The 21,487-nt window shown below is 40.5% G+C and overlaps 1 protein-coding gene across 9 annotated transcripts in view; it reads right to left on the bottom strand.

Moving 5' to 3' along the window:
- CAMK2D (calcium/calmodulin dependent protein kinase II delta) overlaps positions 1 to 17,363 on the bottom strand; it is a 319,598-nt gene extending 302,235 nt beyond the window's left edge. For all 9 annotated transcript variants that reach the window (XM_052641898.1, XM_052641904.1, XM_052641900.1 and 6 more), the window contains exons 1-2: positions 16,956 to 17,363; positions 15,249 to 15,343 (exon numbers count right to left, since the gene is read on the bottom strand). In XM_052641898.1, coding sequence (XP_052497858.1) covers positions 15,249 to 15,343; positions 16,956 to 17,020 — 160 coding nt within the window. In that variant the 5' untranslated portion in view covers positions 17,021 to 17,363. The remainder of the gene's footprint in view (positions 1 to 15,248; positions 15,344 to 16,955) is intronic.
- Positions 17,364 to 21,487: the final 4,124 nt, after the last annotated feature.

Here is a 21,487-nt window from a genome sequence, read left to right as displayed (position 1 = left end):
CAAACCAAGCTCTAAGTTATGTTTTGTGGGAACTGAGCATATTCTGTTATTTTCACGCCGCCTACAGGTTGCTTCTTTACAGGCATAACAAATGGTTCTGCTCTGACATCTTTTAGGGAAAATGCTAACCTTGCTTTCCTTCCTCACCAGTAATATATATAGGCCACAGTATTCCTCATTATTAAGTGTGAAGCTCCCAAAGGTACAAAACCTTAAAGAGGAAAAGAGGCCGACTTTACTTCCCTGGGGATAAAGCAGGGTATGTGTACGTGCTCAGTTGCCCAGTTGTGTCTGACCCTTTGCATCCCCATGGGCTCCTCTGTCCATGAGATTCTTCAGGCAAGAATGCCGGACTGGGTTTCCATTTCCTCCTGAGGGGATCTTCCCCACCCAGGGATCGAACTCGCATCTCCTGTACTGCAGAAAGATTCTTTACCATTGAGCCACCAGGGAAGTCCAGTTCAGTTCAGTTGCTCAGTCATGTCCAACTCTGCAACCCCATGAATCGCAGCACACCAGGCCTCTCTGTCCATCACCAACTCCCGGAGTTCACCCAGACTCATGTCCATCAAGTCAGTGATGCCATCCAGCCATCTCATCCTCTGTTGTCCCCTTCTCCTCCTGCCCCCAATCCCTCCCAGCATCAGAGTCTTTTCCAATGAGTCAACTCTTCGCATGAGGTGGCCAAAGTACTGGAGTTTCAGCTTTAGCATCATTCCTTCCAAAGAACACCCAGGGCTGATCTCCTTCAGAATGGACTGGTTGGATCTCCTTGCAGTCCAAGGGACTCTCAAGAGTCTTCTCCAACACCACAGTTCAAAAGCATCAATTCTTCGGTGCTCAGCCTTCTTCACAGTCCAACTCTCACATCCATACATGACTACTGGAAAAACCATAGCCTTGACTAGACGGACCTTAGTCGGCAAAGTAATGTCTCTGCTTTTGAATATGCTATCTAGGTTGGTCATAACTTTTCTTCCAAGGAGTAAGTGTCTTTTAATTTCATGGCTGCAATCACCATCTGCAGTGATTTTCGAGCCCAAAAAATAAAGTCTGACACTGTTTCCACTGTTTCTCCATCTATTTCCCATGAAGTGATGGGACCGAATGCCATGATCTTCGTTTTCTGAATGTTGAGCTTTAAGCCAACTTTTTCACTCTCCTCTTTCACTTGCATCAAGAGGCCTTTTAGTTCCTCTTCACTTTCTGCCATAAGGGTGGTGTCATCTGCGTATCTGAGGTTATTGATATTTCTCCATGGCCGAGGTCCAGGGGAGAAACCGGGCGGACCCCATGAAAGGGCGGCAGCCAAGAGGAGTTACCCCACATCCGAGGTCAAGGGCAGCGGCCTAGAGTGCCAGGCTGCGACGGCACAGGAACAGCCGAGAGGAGCTACCCTGTGTCTGAGGTCAGGGGTGGCAGCCAGGAGGAGCCACCCTGTGTTGGAGACCAGGGGCGGCACCCGAGGCCAGGGGCAGCAGCCAGGAGGAGCAACCCCATGTCCAAGGAGTGGTGGCTGCGTGGGCACAGGAGGGCCTAGAGGAGCCATCCCATGTTGAAGGTCAGGAACTGTGGCGGTGAGGAGATACCCCTCGTCCAAGGTAAGGAGCAGAGGCTGCACTTTTGCTGGAGCAGCTGTGAAGAGATACCCCACGCCCAAGATAAGAGAAACCCAAGTAAGATGGTAGGTGTTCCAAGAGGGCATCAGAGGGCAGACACACTGAAACCATACTCAGAGAAAACTAGTCAATCACAGAAACTAGACAAGGACCACAGCCTTGTCTAACTCAATGAAACTAAGCCATGCCTGCGGGGCAACCCAGGGCGGTCGGGTAATGGTGGAGAGGTCTGATAGGGAAGCCCAAAGTGGATATAAAATGTTTTAATGATCGAATATTTTTATAGGAATTAGGGCTATTGACTCAGAAAATAAAAGTGTCTCAGTCATGTCCGATTCTTTGCAATCCCATGGACTATACAGCCCATGGAATTCTCCAGGCCAGAAAACTGGAGTGAGTAGCCTTTCCCTTCTCCAGGGGGATCTTCCCAACCCAGGGATCAAACCCAGGTCTCACACATTGCACAGCTGAGTCACAAGGGAAGCCCAAGAATACTGGAGTGGGTAACCTATCCCTTCTCCAGCGGATCTTCCCAACCCAGGAATTGAACTGGGGTCTCCTGCATTGCAGGCAGATTCTTTAGCAGCTGAGCTATCAGGGAAGCCCATTGACTCAGAGACCCAGACAAATTCCAGTCCAGGTAATTCCTGCCTTGCTCCCTAGATCCCTCTGCTATTTCAGCTGGGTATGCTGGCCCCTCCACCCCCTAGCCCGGGGGGGAATGTGATGCGCTCTGTGTAACAGCTGCAACATGCCACCAGGAGGACAGGTCTCGCAGCACCAGGCACAAGAATCCAGAAGAACTGTGGGACCTGGTTAGGGAATGTCTGAAATCCCAGAAGGAGAGATGCTAAATAAGCATTGGTGTGAGCCACAAGAATTTTTCAAAAGACATTTCTCACTTCCCTCCACTCTTCCTCCCCCAAAGCTTGCTACAGACAGTATGAATGAAACACTTACATCCAGGATGGAGGAGAAATTATCCTCTCAAAGCTAGGTGCTATTTTTAAAACTCACCCTTTGTATGTTCACTGTGTATTTCTAACCCTGGTATCTCTAATTTTGGATTTAGCTGGTTTAGGTTAAACATAAAGTCTCTACCTAAAATAGTCTCCTGCCTAAAATAGTCTCCTACCTAAAATAGTCTCTCAAAGTTTGTAAAAGGTCAACACATACTTATTTCATCTTATAAAATCATTATTACTTTAAAAGATCAAGTATCTCAGTGATACTTTGGCCATTCCTGTCCATGCCTGAAGTGCCTTCTCTTTACAATGTCTCTGGCAGATAACACACTGTGACTATGAGCACCAAATGGAGCACACAGAGCTCTAAGTTCTGCAATAACTGGTTCTCTGTCAAGGTGAGACATATATATTTTCTTTCAAATAGACTTAAGGTTAACAATTTCTATTTCCCCTGTTCCTGATCATAAATGCATAAGAAGCAGGGGGCAAAGTCAATCCAAAGAATATTTTTTTCCTAAAGATAATTATGTGCAGAGCACATAAATATCAGTGAAAGTAGGTCTTAATCCTATTTATACAGGAGTCAAATAATACTCTGACACTTTTTCCCTTCTCTAAATCTACTAGAATGAAAACTGGCCAGAAATCAGGAGCTCTATGCTCAGATAACAGGAGTAGACTTTGACCTTGAAATCCTGCTGACAATCTGGAATTCGGATTTTTCCCACCCTGCTTTCTAACAACTATATCAACCTTGAGTCACTGCTTTTGAAGTCAAAGGCTTCCTCCTTGACAAAGCTCCTATGTCAACACGAAAACATTCTACTCTAAATTATATATATATTTATATATATATACACACAGAGGCACACATTGAGTAAAACAATATTATCCCCCTTAAACAAGTAATATAGTACTTTAAACTGGAGAGATCTTACAAATTAAAATGTTTTATAGATGCTATAACACATTTCCCTGTAATAATAGGAGGGAAATATTGCACAGTTAAGCATAGCTAGGGAGGTTAATAAGCACTTCAAGTTATCTTCTTGATAAATGTGAGTTTTTTCCCATTATGTAAATGAAGGGAATAAATGACTATTTTTCAGCCATCAGCTTGTGCTGAATTATATATCATATCAGAATTAATCTGCTAATTTTGAGCTTTACTTGAAACAATATAATGTACACAAATCTAAAAAATTCTGGGTCTCTGAATATGTATTCATTTACCACGATACGATATAGTTTTATTAGTTATTTATTCATTCATTTATTCAGTAAATGAGTTGCTTCCCTTGTAGCTCAGTTGGTAAAGAATCTGCCTGCAGTGCAGGAGACCCGGCTTCGATCCCTTGGTTGGGAAGATCCCCTGGAGAAGGAAATGGCAACCCACTCCAATATCCTTGCCTGGAAAATCTCATGGACAGAGGAGCCTGGTGGGCTGCAGTCCATAGGGTCACAAAGAGTCGCACCACTGAGCAACTAACACACACATTTATTCAATAAATATGTGTGAAGGGTGCCAGGCACTATTCTAGACACTGGAAACTCAGGCAGTGAATGTCAATACCACTTTTAGACACCTTACTTACCTTTGGTTTTAAACGAAAACCTACATTTTAAAAACAATTATCAATCCAGTATCACAACTGCAGAAACTATCTAGCTTTTCTTGTTCATAAACACAAATGGGATTACTTAGGGCACTTTTAATACTGGTTAACTTTTTTAAAAATCCACTCTAATTATCCTCCTGTCCTTTTTCTTTCACTTAGTCACTTTTTTTTTTTTTGTATTTGCCCCAAAGCTACATAAAACAACATGTAAGGTAGATAAGAAGTTGTTTTTCCTCTCTTATCAGCTGTTTATACCTAATGACTCAGGGCTGTAAAATCCCAGAAGCCCACTTTATTTAATACCTTCCCACAGATTTTGCTGCACTTAAATGATTCACTGAAAGAAAAAAACTGCACCTCTTTTCATCAGTGTTTGCATGCTTTCACGAAACTTTATAAAACGTAAGTTGATCACTCAGGGTTAAGCAAATTCATCTATTTTCCAGTTGTCTGTTTATTAGCACTTACTGATGTCCTTGTTTCTTTTACAATACAATACAATACTACAAAAAGTATTGTATCCTTTCTATCTCTCTTTAAATTCAAAAGTGGTCATTTTCATAACACAGTTCCAAGATCACCTCCTCTGAAGTTCTCCCTTTCCTTTCAAACAACAGTTACCTGTCTATACCCCAAAATGAGTAAACATTTGCACTGCCTCACTTATCAACATGCCTTGATAACATATTTAACTCCACATCTATTTTACCTTGAAATGAAGGACCTTTATCTTTGTATCTTTGTTTATCTAGCAGGGGTGTAGAACAAGGTTAACTGTTCTTTTGCTACATTGAAATTAAGAATCGTGTTCCCCAAAGTTCAGTTTTACTAGCAAATTTAAGTGTTATTGGCAGAAACATACAAAGCTTGGAAAATGCAATCTGGCAACATTTATCAAGAATTTTGATAATTCCACCCTTTAACTCATTAGTTCTCCTTTATGGATACTCCCGAAGAAAAGAATTAGAAATATGAAAAAGTTTTACAAAACAATGTTTACTATTGTCATTTATCATAGCAAAGAATAATAATAATAAAAAAAACAGCAATACTAAACTAATGTTTTACTTAGTGAAGTGTAATTCAAAGGATTTGTAGTCAGATAGGTAGACTTTGTAAAATTAAGTCAAAAGACAGGACAAAAATTGTGTATTTAAGTCCAGTATTCTGACAAACTAAGAAAGAAAGAAACAAAATCTTTACCGTAATGTTTGGGATAACTTAACTTTGAATGTGTCTTCTTTCTGTTTTTCTGTATTTCCCAAATTTGGTAACATTTTTATAATATTTTAAGATATTTTTATCTAAATTGGTAACAAATAATAAAAACTGGATTTTAGAGGTTTATCCAAAGTGTACAAGTCTCTCTGCAACAAATATGACCTTTATAATCTTTATATATGTAAATCTTTGATATAAAAATATATATAATTTGTTCTATTAAAATAAAAAATTCATCATAAATACTTTCTACAAAATGGCCAGAATGAATTTTACAAATCACTTCTGCCACATCTGACCTTTAAACTGCCATTTAAAAATATGATCAAAATGCTTTCATGAAAAGAACATATTTTCTAAAATATATAACAAAATTATAAAGTTACGGAATTGTGAAATTCCCAATTTCCTATTACGTATCACACAAGAAAAAGTTCCCTGAAGAGGAAACACAAATATATGCTTTAAGATGTGTTCCCTTTCCTCATATTGAAACAAGTACACTTCCCAGTCCTTTCACCAAGTTTCAGAACTGATAGACGCTGCGGCCTCTAACTGCCTTTATTAAAATATCCAATAATCACTCTAAGCAAATAATACCCATGATTTGCATATCCAAAACTCATAAAATATCACCAAAATGCTTTTTAAAGTGAGCTCTGTTAAAAGAAAAGTGAAAAAGTAACTACCTTTGGAGAACGAATCGAAAATTTTAAAACCCTTTTTTTAAAATGTAATAATGCCAGGAACTTGGCATTACTGAAGAGGTACTGATGGACACACAATGAAAATGTTACTCCGTATTACTGAATCACTTCACATGGTTTTAAGAAAAGAAAATGCAGTAAGAATTTGTACATAGTTGCCCCCAAATTTACAGAATTATACAAAACTCCAACAAAGGATAATCTGTCATCTGAAAACTAATGGAATAATTAGGAAATTGTGAATAACTGGGAATTAATTCATTCAGTTAATGAATGCCACCTGACATGAAGCCTCAGGTCAATTTTCATTTATTTCATATGTCTCAGTCTTTGTTAATCATAGGTCTATTTCAAGAGTCAGAATCTTATTTTTTACCCATTCAACAAACATTTACAAGTATATTCAATACTGTAATTACTGTGCCAGGCACAGATCCAAAGATAAATTTTAGAATGTCCACAAAATGCTTGAAAGTTACAACATAACCATAATATAAGGGGGGAAGTGTGACAAGCTCCTAAAGAAACATGAAGAAGCTATTCAGATGAGAAAAATAATCATATCTGTCTAGAGAAGCAAAGGAGGTGTGGCGAAGTCAGAGAGAGCTTCACCGGGGAGGCAACGCCTGAACTGGGCCTTAAAGGAGAAAGGATTCCAACAGCACCAGGTGTCCTCACTGCATCTGCAGGGTAGATCAGGACTTTCTCTCTGCCTTTGAACAGGCTGCTTTACTCTACCTGGCCGACCATTTCTCCCTCTTCCGTCAGGCCCATTTACCATTCCAAACACAATCTCACCCATAAATCTCTTCAGGAAATCCAGTCTATACCCTATCTATTACACACGGAAGGCCCTGTGAATACCTCTAGTAGAGCCCTTAAAAGCTACGGGCACTATATTTATCGATCATATCAGAGTCAGGCTCCTCTGTCCATGGGATTTCCCAGGCAAGAATATTGGAGTTGGTTCCATTTCCTTGATACCTTTATACTCTGTGTGTGTTCAATCCCTAGGTTGGGAAGATCCTCTGGAGAAGGGAATGGCAACCCACTCCAGTATTCTTGCCTGGAGAATACCATAGACAGAGAAGCCTCAGTTCAGCTCAGTCGTTCAGTCGTGTCCGACTCTTTGTGACCCCATGGACTGCAGCACACCAGGCTTCCCTGTCCATCACCAACTCCCAGAGCTTGCTCAAACTCATGTCCATCAAATTGGTGATGGCATCCAACCATCTCATCCTCTGTCATCCCCTTCTCCTCCTGCCTTCAATCTTTCCCAGCATCAGGTCTTTTCAATGAGTCAGTTCTTCACAATAGGTAGCGTAAGTATTGGAGTTTCAGTTTTAGCATCAGTCCTTCCAGTGAACACCCAGGACTGATCTCCTTTAGCATGGACTGGCTGGATCTCCTTGCAGTCCAAGGGACCCTCAAGAGTCTTCTCCAGCACCGCAGTTCAAAAGCGTCAATTCTTCAGCGCTCAGCTTTACAGTCCAACTCTCGCATCCATACAGGACTACTGAAAAAGCCATAGCTTTGACTAGACGGACCTTTGTTGGCAGAATTGCCTCCACTTTGTAATATGCTGTGTAGGTTGGTCATAACTTTTCTTCCAAGGAGTAAGCATCTTTTAATTTAATGGATGCAGTCACAATCTGCAGTGATTTTGGAGCCCAAAAAAATAAAGTCTCTGTTTCCATTGTTTCCCATCTATTTGCCATGAAGTGATGGAACCAGATGCCATGATCTTCGTTTTCTGAATGTTGAGTTTTAAGCCAACTTTTTCACTTTCATCAAGAGAATTAGTTCCTCTTCACTTTCTGCCATAAAGGTGGTGTCATCTGCATATCTGAAGTTACTGATATTTCTCTCAGCAGTCTTGATTCCAGCTTGTGTTTCATCCAGCCCAGCATTTCTCATGATGTACTCTGCATATAAGTTAAATAAGCAGGGTGACAATATACAGCCTTGACGTACTCCTTTCCCTATTTGGAGCCAGTCTGTCGTTCCATGTTCAGTTCTAACTGTTGCTTCTTGACCTGCACACAGATTTCTCAGGAGGCAGGAAAGGTGGTCTGGTATTCCCATCTCTTTCAGAATTTTCCACAGTTTGTCGTGATCCACACAGTCAAAGGCTTTGGCATAGTGAATAAAACAGAAGTAGATGTTTTTCTGGAACTCTCTTGCTTTTCTGATGATCCAACAGATGATGGCAATTTGATCTCTGGTTCCTCCACCTTTTCTAAATCCAGCTTGAACATCTGGAAGTTCATAGTTCACATATTGTTGAAGCCTGGCTTGGAGAATTTTGAACATTACTTTGCTAGCTTGTGAGATAACTGCAATTGTGTGGTAGTTTGAACATTCTTTAGCATTGCCCTTCTTTGGGATTGGAAGGAAAACTCACCTTTTCCAATCCTGTGGCCACTGTTGAATTTTCCGTATTTACTGGCATATTGAGTGCAGCATTTTCACATCATCATCTTTCAGGATTTGAAACAGCTCAACTGGAATTCCATCACTTCCACTAGCTTTGTAGTGATGCTTCCTAAGGCCCACTTGACTTCGCATTCCAGGATGTCTGGCTCTAGATGGGTGATCACACCATCGTGGTATCTGGGTCATTATGATACTTTTTGTATAGTTCTTTTGTATTGTTGCCACCTCTTTTTAATATCTTCTGTCTCTGTTAGGTTCCTACCATTTCTGTCCTTTATTGTGCCCATCTTGCCTATCAGGCTATAATCCATGGGGTCGCAAAGAGTTGAACACGACTGAAGCAACTTAGCACGCACTACTTGCTATACCTAAGAGTTATTTTTCCAACAATAAAAAATTAAACAGTTTTGTATTTTTCTTTCATTTGCTACACTTCCGTGCAAACTGACACACATAACAGTGTTGTCCAAGAAGAAACAATGCAAGAAACATCTGTCTTCCATTCTTCACTGATCAAACAAAATGAGCCAGAGAAGGAGTATGCCTTTATCAGCAGGTTTCTCTGGGCTTTGGTTAAGGGCTGAGTGCTTTTTTTGAGCAACAAGTAAATCATTTAGAAGAAGTAATCCTAAGAACTCACTGTATATTAAGATATTTTTAATCAGTTAATATATTAAGTTCACCAAAGTATCTCATTCTTCTGTAATCACTTTTTACCATTTTAATAAGATTTTTCACTACATTGTTTTCCTTTCACAAATTAGCATGGGGATGCCTTTTGAAACTTTAATTTGATCTTATGTTACTGCAGCAATTAAAAGATTATCTTCTCTCACAAGTTGGAAACCCGAACAGTCAATTCCATACATTGCATTGGAAATGTAAAATCTATAAGACTTTTTATAAAGGACTCTGAAGTTAAGCGGGGAGATGAGTCAAGCACATACAGATCAATACGGAAAGGTTAAGTTTTCTGTAACAGCAAGGAACAGGATGTGTGATGGCAAGATTCAGGCTTTAGAGAGTCAGAAACCTGGGCTGAAATTCTTGACTCTGCCATTTAGTAAAAGTAACTCTTAGTAACTATTTATAAATGGAGATAATATTGCCTCTCTAAAGGCTGCAGTGTGGATTCAATAAAATGTCTTATAAATATATACATGTCACTTAGAAGGTGTTCTTTAAATAATGGCTATAACATTTCTATTAGATTATTGTTATTGATTTTGGTAGTAACAAGCAATCTCATATGTTGTTAACATGAGACAGTATTAGAAAAGGGGTTCACCTAACTAAAAAAAAAAATCAATTATAATGTTCCATGATTGTGTATAAATAACATTGTGTGCTAAGTCACTTCAGTCATGTCTGACTCTTTGCAACCCTATGGACAGTAGCCTGCCAGGCTCCACTGTCCATGGGATTCTGCAGGCAACAATACTGGAGTGAGGTGCCATGCAATATACTGGAGGGAATCTTCCAGGACCCAGGGATCAAACCCACTTCTGTTTCCTGCATTGGCAGGTGGGTTCTCTATCACTAGCGCCACCTAGGAAGTCCCATAAACAAGAATAGTTGATTTCAAAATCAAAACCAAACAACAGGGCTGTGCTCTCCCTCCTCCAAACCTATCAGCTTTTTCCCTATCCTAAAGAAAGAGGTTATAGCAGGTGAAAGGTCTATGAGTTCACCTTAAGATGTATTGAGATACCTACTTTAACTGGAATCATAACCAGTTATAACCTAAAAATCATAACCTAAAAAACTTTCTACAACAAAAATAACTTTTTACTGATAGTTTTAACAAAAGTACCATATGAATAAAATAACTTTCATTATAATCAGATATCTAAACCATTTTGAACACTCTCCAAATTGTTTATTTAGACTTTGGTACTTGAACCCATCTGCATTATGGTTTTAAATATTTAAATTTATATTATATAAAAGCCTTCCTTCATCTCCCTTGGCAGAAACAATCTTTCCCCCCTTGGAAATTCCACAGCACTTTATTCATGCTAGACTTAAAACACCACTTATGTCTTCTATGATGTCTATTTGTGTAGATGGCCTTATTATTCCTAACATTCTGCCCATTTTAATCATTAAATATTTATCAAATAAAAACATAAAATGAGGTCACCTTTGTGAAGGTGCTTAGTAATCTATAAAGTAATAAAATATAAAGGTATATTTCAGAGTAAAAATATTTTGCTAAGACTCCCATTTAATGTATCACAGTACAGTTCACTAAATGATACTATTATGACTTAAAAGCTTTAACACAGCTTTCCATGTAAACCACCAATTAACTAATTGGCAATTAACTAACTGTCAATAATTTATGAAAAAAAACACTGTACACACCATACTCCAATAAATGAGAAGGGTCAGATATCTTAAAAAAAAAAAAAAATGAAACACCAACCCAGCCCTAGAGACACTAGGAGTTGGCCTGCCTCTGTATCAGCCTAAGGAAAAGACTTACAAATTAAGATTCTAGTTAACAAAAGAAGTTAAATGTCCAAGAAAATCCTATTACATGCTTTACAATAACTCATGATGGAAAAAACTCAAAGTAATTACTATATTTTAATTTTTATATTGAGTTGATATCCTTACTTAGGAACATAAATGCAGAATTCAGATTTCATAGCTGAGACTTAATTTTGTGTACATGATCCAACAGTTCATAAAATCCTGATTCATGTTCTAGTAATATCAATCTACGAATTAACAAAACCAGCAAAGATCAAAATTATCCACTTGCATTGTATCTGAAATTTTACATAAAATGAAACCCCTTTTTAACTTCAGCAATAGAGGTAAAATATACTTGTAATAACATATATTATTTCAAGCTTCTACTGTACTTTTTAATATTTTACAAAACAACAACATAGTGTATCACGGACTATATAATAAGAAATGGTTTCTAAAGATCAAAAAATTCATCAAGAGATGAACGGCAAGAAACCAGTAGTGCCATAAAAAATCGTTTACCACAAGTTTTAAAATAAGAAAATCACATGTACTATTTCTAAAGACATCTAACCTTCAGAAGCTTCAATCCACTGGATTCTGAACTGCGATCACAGTCCTTCATGGACTTTTCATAATCTGACAATAACTTAGTTATAAGAACATCAACATAGACAAAAAAAATCAAAACAGCAAGGCAAATTAGCATTTGTTAACTACTAACCTAACTGATCAAAATGATAATTTCTAATTCTCATCCTAATAATATGAGAAAATTCTATTATCACTATCCACGATTTACTAAGCATGTCTTCTTAGTAAATGTTAGCAAGCTAACAAAAAAATTTTAGAGGACAGAAGTTACATATAAAATATCAGATGCTTGAAACATATCTACACTATTTCTTCTTTTAAAAACAAGTGAACTATATTGTAATGTGCCTCTCTATCTGATCCATTGTATAATGAATGCTCTTTGAATGTGTTAATGCAAAAGGAAAGAATTTCTTCAACACTGAGTCTCCCAAACATGATGTATGTGACTAACAGCTGGGAGGTGAAGTGACTGAAATTGTTTGCTCAAAATCCACTAAGTTCAAGGCACAGAAAAATGCATAGGTGACAGTATAGCTGGAGGTGCAAATTTGTCCAGGAATGTAGCCAAATTTTTGGCAATTCTCTAATGGTCTTAGATGTACAGACAATGGCCTTTTTTTTCAGCTGTAATGTTACACTTAAAGAACATGGAGTTGGAAGACCTGCTTGGTCTTTGAAACAAACAGGCGTAAAACTGGGACTTACACAAGGCATGGCATTTCAAATACAAAAAAAAAATTTGTACAAAAAATTTACATGTTTCACAAAATCTGCCATGTGCAACCAAAAAAAATTTTTTTTTCATTACCTTGGGGTGAAAATGTTATTTTGCATTTTATTCTACATTTCCCCTTAATTAAAAAATTTTTTTTGCAAAAGAAATTTTTTAAAATCATAATCTGGGAAGGGAGTGCTCTGAAAGGAGAATTCATATTTTTAACCACAAGCTCTTAGTATACAACCTTACAGACTTCTTTACATCCTGTATTTGCTTATTCTTAGGAATGAACTAGGCATCTAACTGCTTTACAAACCACCTAACGGCCACATGTGATTCTAGTTACTCTGTAATGAGCCCCTCCTAACATCCTCGATGGGGTAGAAATGTTATAGTAAAAAAAAAAAAAAGGAAAGCATAGTGTTTTTCCATTAAGACTTTATAGCTTGAGTAGAGGTTTAACAAATGTATACATGCATAGGTACAAATATTTTATAAACTACTCTAATCAGCATGACAATACAAAATAAATTGAACATTTTGAAGGAAAAGTACAACAATATCATATAAGTGAGAAGTAACAGGTAAAACTGACACAGCATTTTGCATTTTAGAAGTGATTCTCATAAAATTCACTGAATCTTCAAAACCACCCATGACACCATACGGGGATTTTTTTCGCCCACTTTACTGAAGAACAACCTGAGGTCAAAAAAGTTATGTGACAGAACCAAATTTACATACTGAGTACACTAGTAATAGAGCCAAGATTCAAATTGGGTTCTCACAGCTAAATCAAGGCTGCCAACTAGATTTATAATTTAAATTGTCACAATTTAATTTAATCTTTACAACAACCCAATGAGATAATAGCAGCTAATATTCATGGAATGCATCTTAAGTCACTTAATTGTCACAAAAACCCTATAAAAGAGTTATTACTCAATTTTACAGATGAGAAAAATGAGGTTCATGGAAAGTATGTAAACTGCACAAGATCACACAAATCACAGGTAGAGGAATCTTAACTTAAACCCAGGGCATCTAGTTTTAGAGTCACCTTCTTCACCTCATTCTTCAGCAGGTTAAGAAACTTGCTCAAAGTCACAAGAAAATTGAAAAGGGAGAACATGAAGCAAGTATTTTAGCCCTAACTATTTTCCCTAAATATAACTGGAACAATTAAGATCATTAAATCCGGAAGGGGCAAGGTAGCTGTGGGGTACATTGTTGTTGAAAGCAGAGTTTGAACAAGTGAGGAACATCAGCAGAAAAGCAGCAAAGCGTTTCAGCAGCCTAGAGAAGGCTTATCTTCATACGTTTGAAGCAAAAGTAAAATGAAACGTATGTGAGCAGAGACAGGGGTGTTTACCATCCTGGTGTAGCCAGTGTGAAAGGTGGTGGATGAAAAGGGACGATTCTAATTAAGAAATTAGTAAAAATGAAACACAAGACATTTATTTTAAGAGAAAATGTTAAAGCCACAGAAAGATAGGGGATAGGTGTTTTAACACCTCTAAAAGAACTGATACCCCCACTCTTGCCAAAAGTATCAAGCATACAGGAAGGAATCATATAAGCGCTGAAAGAATCTGACTACGTTTTTGCATTTTTCTTTTCTACACTAAACTGTCATGTACAATAGCAACTCCTTTTTACCATTAAAAATCTTCCTGTGGAGTAGACAGAAGTGGAAAAAGAGAACATAACTGAGCATAACCTGTATCCTATTAGTCTTCCTGTCCTGAATCTATGGTGCTGGTTACTTTTACATGTAAGATGGTCCTCAGACTCATTAAAATCAGGTGAAAGAAATACAAAGTTTCACTTAAATGAATAAACTGAAATGTCAACCTAAATTACACATTAAAAGCAGAATCTGCAACAAAGAGGAGGAAAAAAAAAAAAAATTATGGCAGAGACCAGATACAATGACACCAGATACTAGGAAGCAACACTTTTTAGAAGACAAATTAAAGAAGGAAAAGCAACCCTGATGGGATTTCTTTTCTCATTACTTAAATCAGGTCACTGAAAGGGGCTTACACTATGGCATTTTCTTCATTTTAATTTCATCAAACCATAAATTCCCATGAAAATATTAATACCTTAGACACGTGCTCACAATAATTGGAATGCCGAACCTTTCGGTATAAGTACTTTTGCATGAGTTCAACAAAATAAAAAGAATGCAATGAGACCCCTCCAAGTTTTTTGCTTATGTCAACAGCTGTTTTATGAGTATGAATTATCTTTGCAGTTATAAAGCATGTGTAAAATACATTACATGAGTGAGAAGTCTTACTGCAGATGATCAAGTAAAGGTCTAAACTGCACTCAGAAACATCAAAATCAAGCTGAATTTCCTGGAATATAGCAACCATAAAATGTTCCTCCCAAAGCCATTACTGTTAAATATACCTTAATGAATTAAGTTCAAGTGTAACTACAATTGAAATATATGATTTAACTGAGTTATGACCTATTTTTCCTCTCAAAAGCAAAAGGGAATAATGACAGTTGTGAGACTTACATTTTTCCATTCCAGGGTTTTTCTGAAAGTTATTTCACAGTGGAGCTAAAGGCAAATTGCACTTAGTGACATTTATTTGCTTTAAAATGTAGTTAGTTATGTTATTACCCACGGAAAAGGTAAGATTTTAATAACAATTTATCAAGTAACAATTGTATTTTGTCACATTTTTAAACTGCACAAACCAAGACGCACTCAGGAAGGAAATAATCTCAAAAGGTAATATGATACCTACAGCTACAATTATAACTAAATGACTTATTTACATAGAACACAACCAACATACAACAGAACCAATAACCAACACGACAAATGCACAATTAACATATATGTAGTTGAAAATACCCACCCCTAGCAGAAAGCTTTTTGGTGTTGATAATTTTGGCAGCATATTCTTGTCCAGTAGGGATTTTCATACATCTTCTCACCACTGAGAATGCCCCCCTGAAAACCAATAATTAGCAGGTCATCAGTATAATCAGCTTGATATTCTATTAAAAACTTACATCTGAGTATTTTTATTGAATTTAGTGAACTGTCAAATATCAGTGCACCATATAGTAATAACTAGAAAACGAACAATCCTTCCTGGAAACTCAGACCTTCTTTAACGTTGAAGAACAAAAATAAATTTTACTTAACTGGGAGCACACATTATTAATCAACAAAATGAAAGGAACTGCCAATAATGACGACTCTTGTTTGCACATGAAATTTGAAAACATTTTACAATTCACACTCACACAGCACCAAATGCTCTGAGAAAAAATCCTGCAAAGAGCTGAAGAGGAGCAGCAAAAATCTGCTGCCTATTTATTCTGGTAGGAAAAAACAATTAATGTGGCTCCAAGTAAGTAAATATGGCGATTGTTTTCATTAAAATAAATCTTAGGAACATTTGTGTGTGGTTTAACAAATCCTGCTGTGGTGATTTCTCTCTGCCCTGTTTTGGACGGGGGGAGGGGAGAGATTTGAATTAAGCTGCTCTTCCGACATATTCTCCATGTTTTAACAGCAGACAACATAAATATATAAGGATATGATCTTCACTACATTTAAAAGATATTCACACGTCCTTTAATTCAACTGTAGAAAACAACAACATACACATAAATGCACCTCTTAAGTAATGTTCGACATTAGCGATAGAGGAACTGGGGTTGGGTTTGATGCTACATAAATTAACGTTCACGGCTCGGCCCCTAGGTTCTTTTGCACAGGTTCTCAGTAGGTCTCCTGTCTCCTTCCTTAACACTGCCAAGTAGTCCTGTCGGTCAGGTGTAGAAGGTCGTTTTCAAACAACATACAACGTTAGGTTACCCCTGGGAAGCACTCTCCCAGTCTCCAGAGGGCTTTTCCACTGCCTGTGTAAATAAATCCTCCCAGAGAACTCGAAGATGTTCATGTAAATCCTAGGAAGGGTGATGATAAGCGAGTAATCTAGTGCAAGGAATAATAGTGGATATGGGACAGGGGGTCGAGTTCCTTTGGGAGGCTCTTTTCCTGGACAGAACAACTACTGGATGCGAAACAGACTCTACGCCAAGTTGAACTTTCGGCATCAATAAATATGGCACCGTCTAGGGCAGTGAGTTCTCATCTGAACGTGGGTCGTATGGCTGACTCGCCGGCGAACCCGGCGGCATCTCTATTTACAGAAAACGTGATCTATGTTGCATTTTACATGGGTTCTTGTTTCCTCTTCATACACACACGCGCACGCGCGCGCGCGCTCGCACACTTCTCAGGATGACAGCTACAACTGCAGGGATCGTAAATCCACTAAGTCTCTAGTGCAGGAGGGTGGGGGAGCGGGAGAAGGTGGGCTAAGGATTATCAGAAAGGGCCACAGCCGGGGTGGAAGGTCTTTCCCCTTCGTCGTCCCCTCCTCTTACTAGGACAACACCTTCCTCCGAGCCGACACACCGGGGGCCCTCCTCCCTCTCCTCCCGTCTCCCAACTCGCTCGCCCCACGCGGGAGGCCCGTGGGTCGGGGGTAACGCGACCCGCCCTCTGCTGGAAAGGGGACGTGCGAGTACTAGGCAAAGGCGCTTACTTTCCGAGCTCCTCGAAAAGCTGATACTCGTCCGTGAACCTGGTGCAGGTTGTAGTCGAAGCCATCCTCGGTCCGGGCTGTCCCCCTGGCTGGGAGCGCGGCGGACCAGACGAAAGCAGACGCGCGGCTTCCCCGGGACTCGCCCCGCGGCGCTGTCACCCAGGGCCGCCCTCACTTTCCTCGTCCGAAAGTAGCTCTCCGGCGAGGGAGTGTGCGCAGGGGCGGGGCGGGAGGGGAGATGACCAGAGAGGGTGGCGTGGGGTCTCCTCCCTGCTGTCCGCCGATCCTCCTCCTCCTCCGGGCCTCGCTTCCTTCTTCTCCCGACGCTCCTTCCGACCCCTTTCTAGACCCTCTCCCCAGATGCAGGCGCAAAGTACTCAAGAAGAGGGGCCGGGAGATGGAAAACAGCCGGGCACGGGGCGAGAGGCGAGCAGTTGCGAAACGATCCGCACCGGGGCAGGAGGGGTAGAGGCGGAGGGGAGGGAGCCCGAGGGGGCGGAGGCCGCGGAGCCGGGAGCGGACGGCGCGAGCCCAGCTGCAGCTGTCAGCGGGCGCGGGCGCGGGGCGCGCCGGAGCCGGCCTCCCTCCCGCCCGCACCGCGGCGGCCTCGCGCTCCACACGAGCCCGCGGCGGCTCCGAGACTGCGCGGCGAAAGACAGAGCGCTCCGCTCGGGCGAAGCCTCGTCCGCCGTCCCCGGGCCTCCGCCTCCTCCCCAGCGCCTCCTCCCGCCGCTCCCTCCGCCTGCCAGAACCCCCTCCCTCCCGAAGCCCCCTCGTGCCGATCCTATTCCTCCCGCTAGCGACTCTCACCCTGTCCCTCCGCGGATTCCTCCTTCCCTCCCTCCCCGGGTCTCACACGCGCGCACGCCCGTCTAGGGAGAGACCAGGTGGGTGGAGGAGGATGTGCGGGGGAGACGCCTGGAGAGGGTGTAGGTGAAGGAGGCGAGACAGGAAAATTACAGTTAAACCCGCAATTAGGCTTCTGCCGGAACGTGGGGCCGATTTAGCGGGAAGAAGCGGGGTAACTCGTGGACTGCGGAAACTGCGGCCGGGGGTCGCGGGGGCCCCCAGCCTGGGTGTGGACGCCGGGCACCAGGGACCGCCCCCCGAGCCGCGGTGCCCCGGTAGGGCCAGAGGTGCAGGCGCTTCGTCTCGGCTCGAGTCGGTGTTGACACAGTGGGGGCCGGATGTGGGCAAAAGGCTGCTTCCAGAGAAGGGTCCCTGCCTCCCCCAAGCCCCGATGATGGTGCGCCCGCTCCCGGGCGCTCTGCGCGGGGTTCCTCCCTCCCCCGCGGCCTCTTCAGCGAGGGGCGACGCCCGCCCCGCCACGTTTCACTTCTGATAAGACGGCCGCCTCACTCTCCACCTCCGCCGCCGTTTTCTAGACTGGGTTGCTCAGACTCTGGCAATCCCCAAAAGCCTCTGCTTGGGCCACGAACGTGAACAGAACGAAAGCGAGCACTCCGCAGCCGAGCCACACCTTCCCTCCGGAGTAACTCCCCGGTAACCTCCCGAAGTTCTGATAGTAAGGCGGTTTCTCGCGAGATTTCTTGCTCTGGCGGCGGGGGCGGGGTAGTGGGAAGGTTAGATGTCGGTCACGCGACCTAGTAGGGGCTGACGTCACTCGCATCATGTGACCAAGTCTAGTACCTTTCGCTTTGCAAAAGGAAAAAGGGAAAGGAGAGGTTGCATGTGCCCTGCTTGTGTGCTCAAAGATCTGATGGGATAGTGACACCTGGCTATACTCTGTACCTGGCTGTTTGAAAAAGCACGGAGCAGTCCAGGAACACGTCTTACTCATAAGCATATCTGTCACTGTTTACAGTAAACACGACAAAAACATTATCCATTACATTTAAAATAGATGAATTGCTGATAGCCGAAACTACCCATGGGCCTTCCTTCCAGTCCTGTGTCTTTAATAAAGGCAGACCAAAACAAGAAGTCTTCTCCAAATTACTGCTTTTTGTTTATAGCATGAGGAAACTAAAAACCTTGCAACTCTATTGCTGTTTGTTCATCCTCTGCATTATGTCAGGAACTCAGAATTTTACAGCGGGAAGGTGAACCATAACTAGGAGGTACAGAGAGTCTACGATTGAAAGGAGTTACTGTTTGCTCCCAAATGTTGCTTTCAACTAGTGAATTTGTCCACGGTCACACATAACTTCAATCCATTTCCTGGTCTGAGGAATGCTATTCTGCCAATAACAGCTTTTACTAGAGTTCTCAAAATGTTTACAGTTTTTAATGCTTATAACAAAATTGAACTTTGTACATATTTTGATTCCTAATCATGAAAAGCAAATGCTGTGTAAAATGAGCAATACAAGATGATACTAAAAACTATATGAAGAAAATAAACAAGGTGTCTTAATAATTTGGCTAGAAAGATGAAAAAAATCAATGTGGTCTAGGCTAAACATTTTTAATATATACCTTAAATATTTATCAACATGGTTCCAAAAGTTATACTGTAATAATTTAATGTTCTTCTCTGAATCTAAAAATTAAACAGAAGAAGTAAAATTAAAACAATAAATATAGAATTTTACAACTTGAGAAGAAAATTGTTTTTTAAATATTCGAGTAATGAGGCCTACATAATTACTATATTTATCTCAGTTATTTAAACTACCCACAATTGTAAATGGTTACAATAACTGTGTGATACAATAAAACAAACATAACCTAGTTTTAATACTGATACATTACTAGACAATAAAAGTGTGCTTTTTAAGCATACACTGCTTAACATATATTTTCACTGTTCCCTGATCTATATTTTGTATTACTTAAAGTATATCTCTTATTTATCAAAAACTGCTGCTGCTGCTGCTAAGTCACTTCAGTCCTGTCCGACTCTGTGTGACCCCGTAGACAACAGCCCACCAGGCTCCCCTGTCCCTGGGATTCTCCAGGCAAGAACACTGGAGTGGGTTGCCATTTCCTTCTCCAGTGCATGCATGCATGCTAAGTCGCTTCAGTCGTGTCCGACTTTGTGTGACACTACGGACAGCAGCCCACCAGGCTCCTCTATCCACGGGATTCTCTAGGCAAGAATAATAAAAAACCGAAGATATGTCTAGTGCTTGGACCACCTACGACAATAATCCTTCTGAGGTTACTTACGCTTGAAGTCCACATGGATTATCTTCTCTTGCCTCCTTCCTGGTCTCTGCCTTCTGCCCTCGCCTCCTCGCCTTCAAGAGCCAGAATGATCCTCTTGAAACAAACCATGCTTATGCTCAAAACCTGCTGAAGGCTTCGCACCATCTCAACTGGATGAAAAACAAAATTCTAAAAATGACTTATCAGGCCTTAGAGGATCTCTCCTGCACCCCTACTCCACTAGCCTTCTTACCTCAGTTGGTGCCCTGGCTCACTCTCCTCTGGCCACGCTGCCTACTACTGTTCCTGGAGTAGGCACTTTGCGTTTGCTGTTCTCTGCTTCCCAGAATGTTCATCTCTTAGTTTCCTATCTCATTTCTTCACCTCCTTCCAATATTTTCTCAAATATTGTCTTATCAGGGTGGCCTTCCCTGGCTGTTCTAGCAATTACTGCGGCTCTTTCAGACATGATTTCCAGTCCCATTCCTTGCTTTATTTTTCCCCTCGATACTTATTACCACCTACAGTACTACACATTTTTTCTTGTTAATTGTTTATACTTCCTGACTAGAATTTAAGCTCCCCAGGGGCATGAATTACTGGCTGTTTTGTTCATGGCACTATTTCTAGCGGCTAAAACAGTTTTTGGCACATGATAGCTGCTTGATGAACTTTGTTGAATGGATAAATTAATTATTTGGGGGTTCAGATTAATCACAGGTTTTAAATTAAGGTCAGAAGTTGATAATTGAAGACTTCTTACTATGAGGGTGATCATTTTCAAAGTGGTCACAGTATCCCATCATTAAAAGTGTTTATGCACAGAAATGGATTTTTAAAATACAATAATAATTGACAGCAAGGGAAAAGAATGTAGTACTAATTTACTTGTCAAGGAAGGAGTGTGTTTCCTTAAATATATTGGCCTTACTAAATTTTATATTGTAATAAAAGGCAGTGCCAAAAGTTTTAAATGACTAGATCTCATTGTGAAGACGAAAGTCAATGTAAAGTGAAAAATGTGGCTTGAAATAAATTTTTCATGTGCAAAATGGACAAAAAATTTCTAAATAGTAGCTTGTTTGGTTTCTCAATTGGTTTAATCACACAAAAATTGAGATCACTTGGTGTATTGCTTCCAGCTTCTAGATTTCTACTTTGCTTAAGGTGGAAGCAAAGTATTCATAATTTTATCATCTTTTAAAATTCACCCATTAATACTGGAAAGGCAATAACAGCAAATAAAGGAGAAAGGGTATGGGGTGGTGGATGGTTGGGAAAGTAATAGTAAGCAGAGCCCTGACACTACCTGGATTGCTAGACTTCAATCACATGAAATCATATCGGTGCCAAGAGGAAAAGGAAATCTTGCTGTAAATGTATCCCATCCCTTTTTTGTGATAGCATCAGCTGACAAACAG

The sequence above is a fragment of the Budorcas taxicolor genome, chromosome 6, assembly GCF_023091745.1.
Source record: "Budorcas taxicolor isolate Tak-1 chromosome 6, Takin1.1, whole genome shotgun sequence".
NCBI lineage: Eukaryota > Metazoa > Chordata > Mammalia > Artiodactyla > Bovidae > Budorcas > Budorcas taxicolor.
Note: the sequence above shows the minus strand (reverse complement) of the source record. Positions and strands in the feature narration are given on the sequence as shown.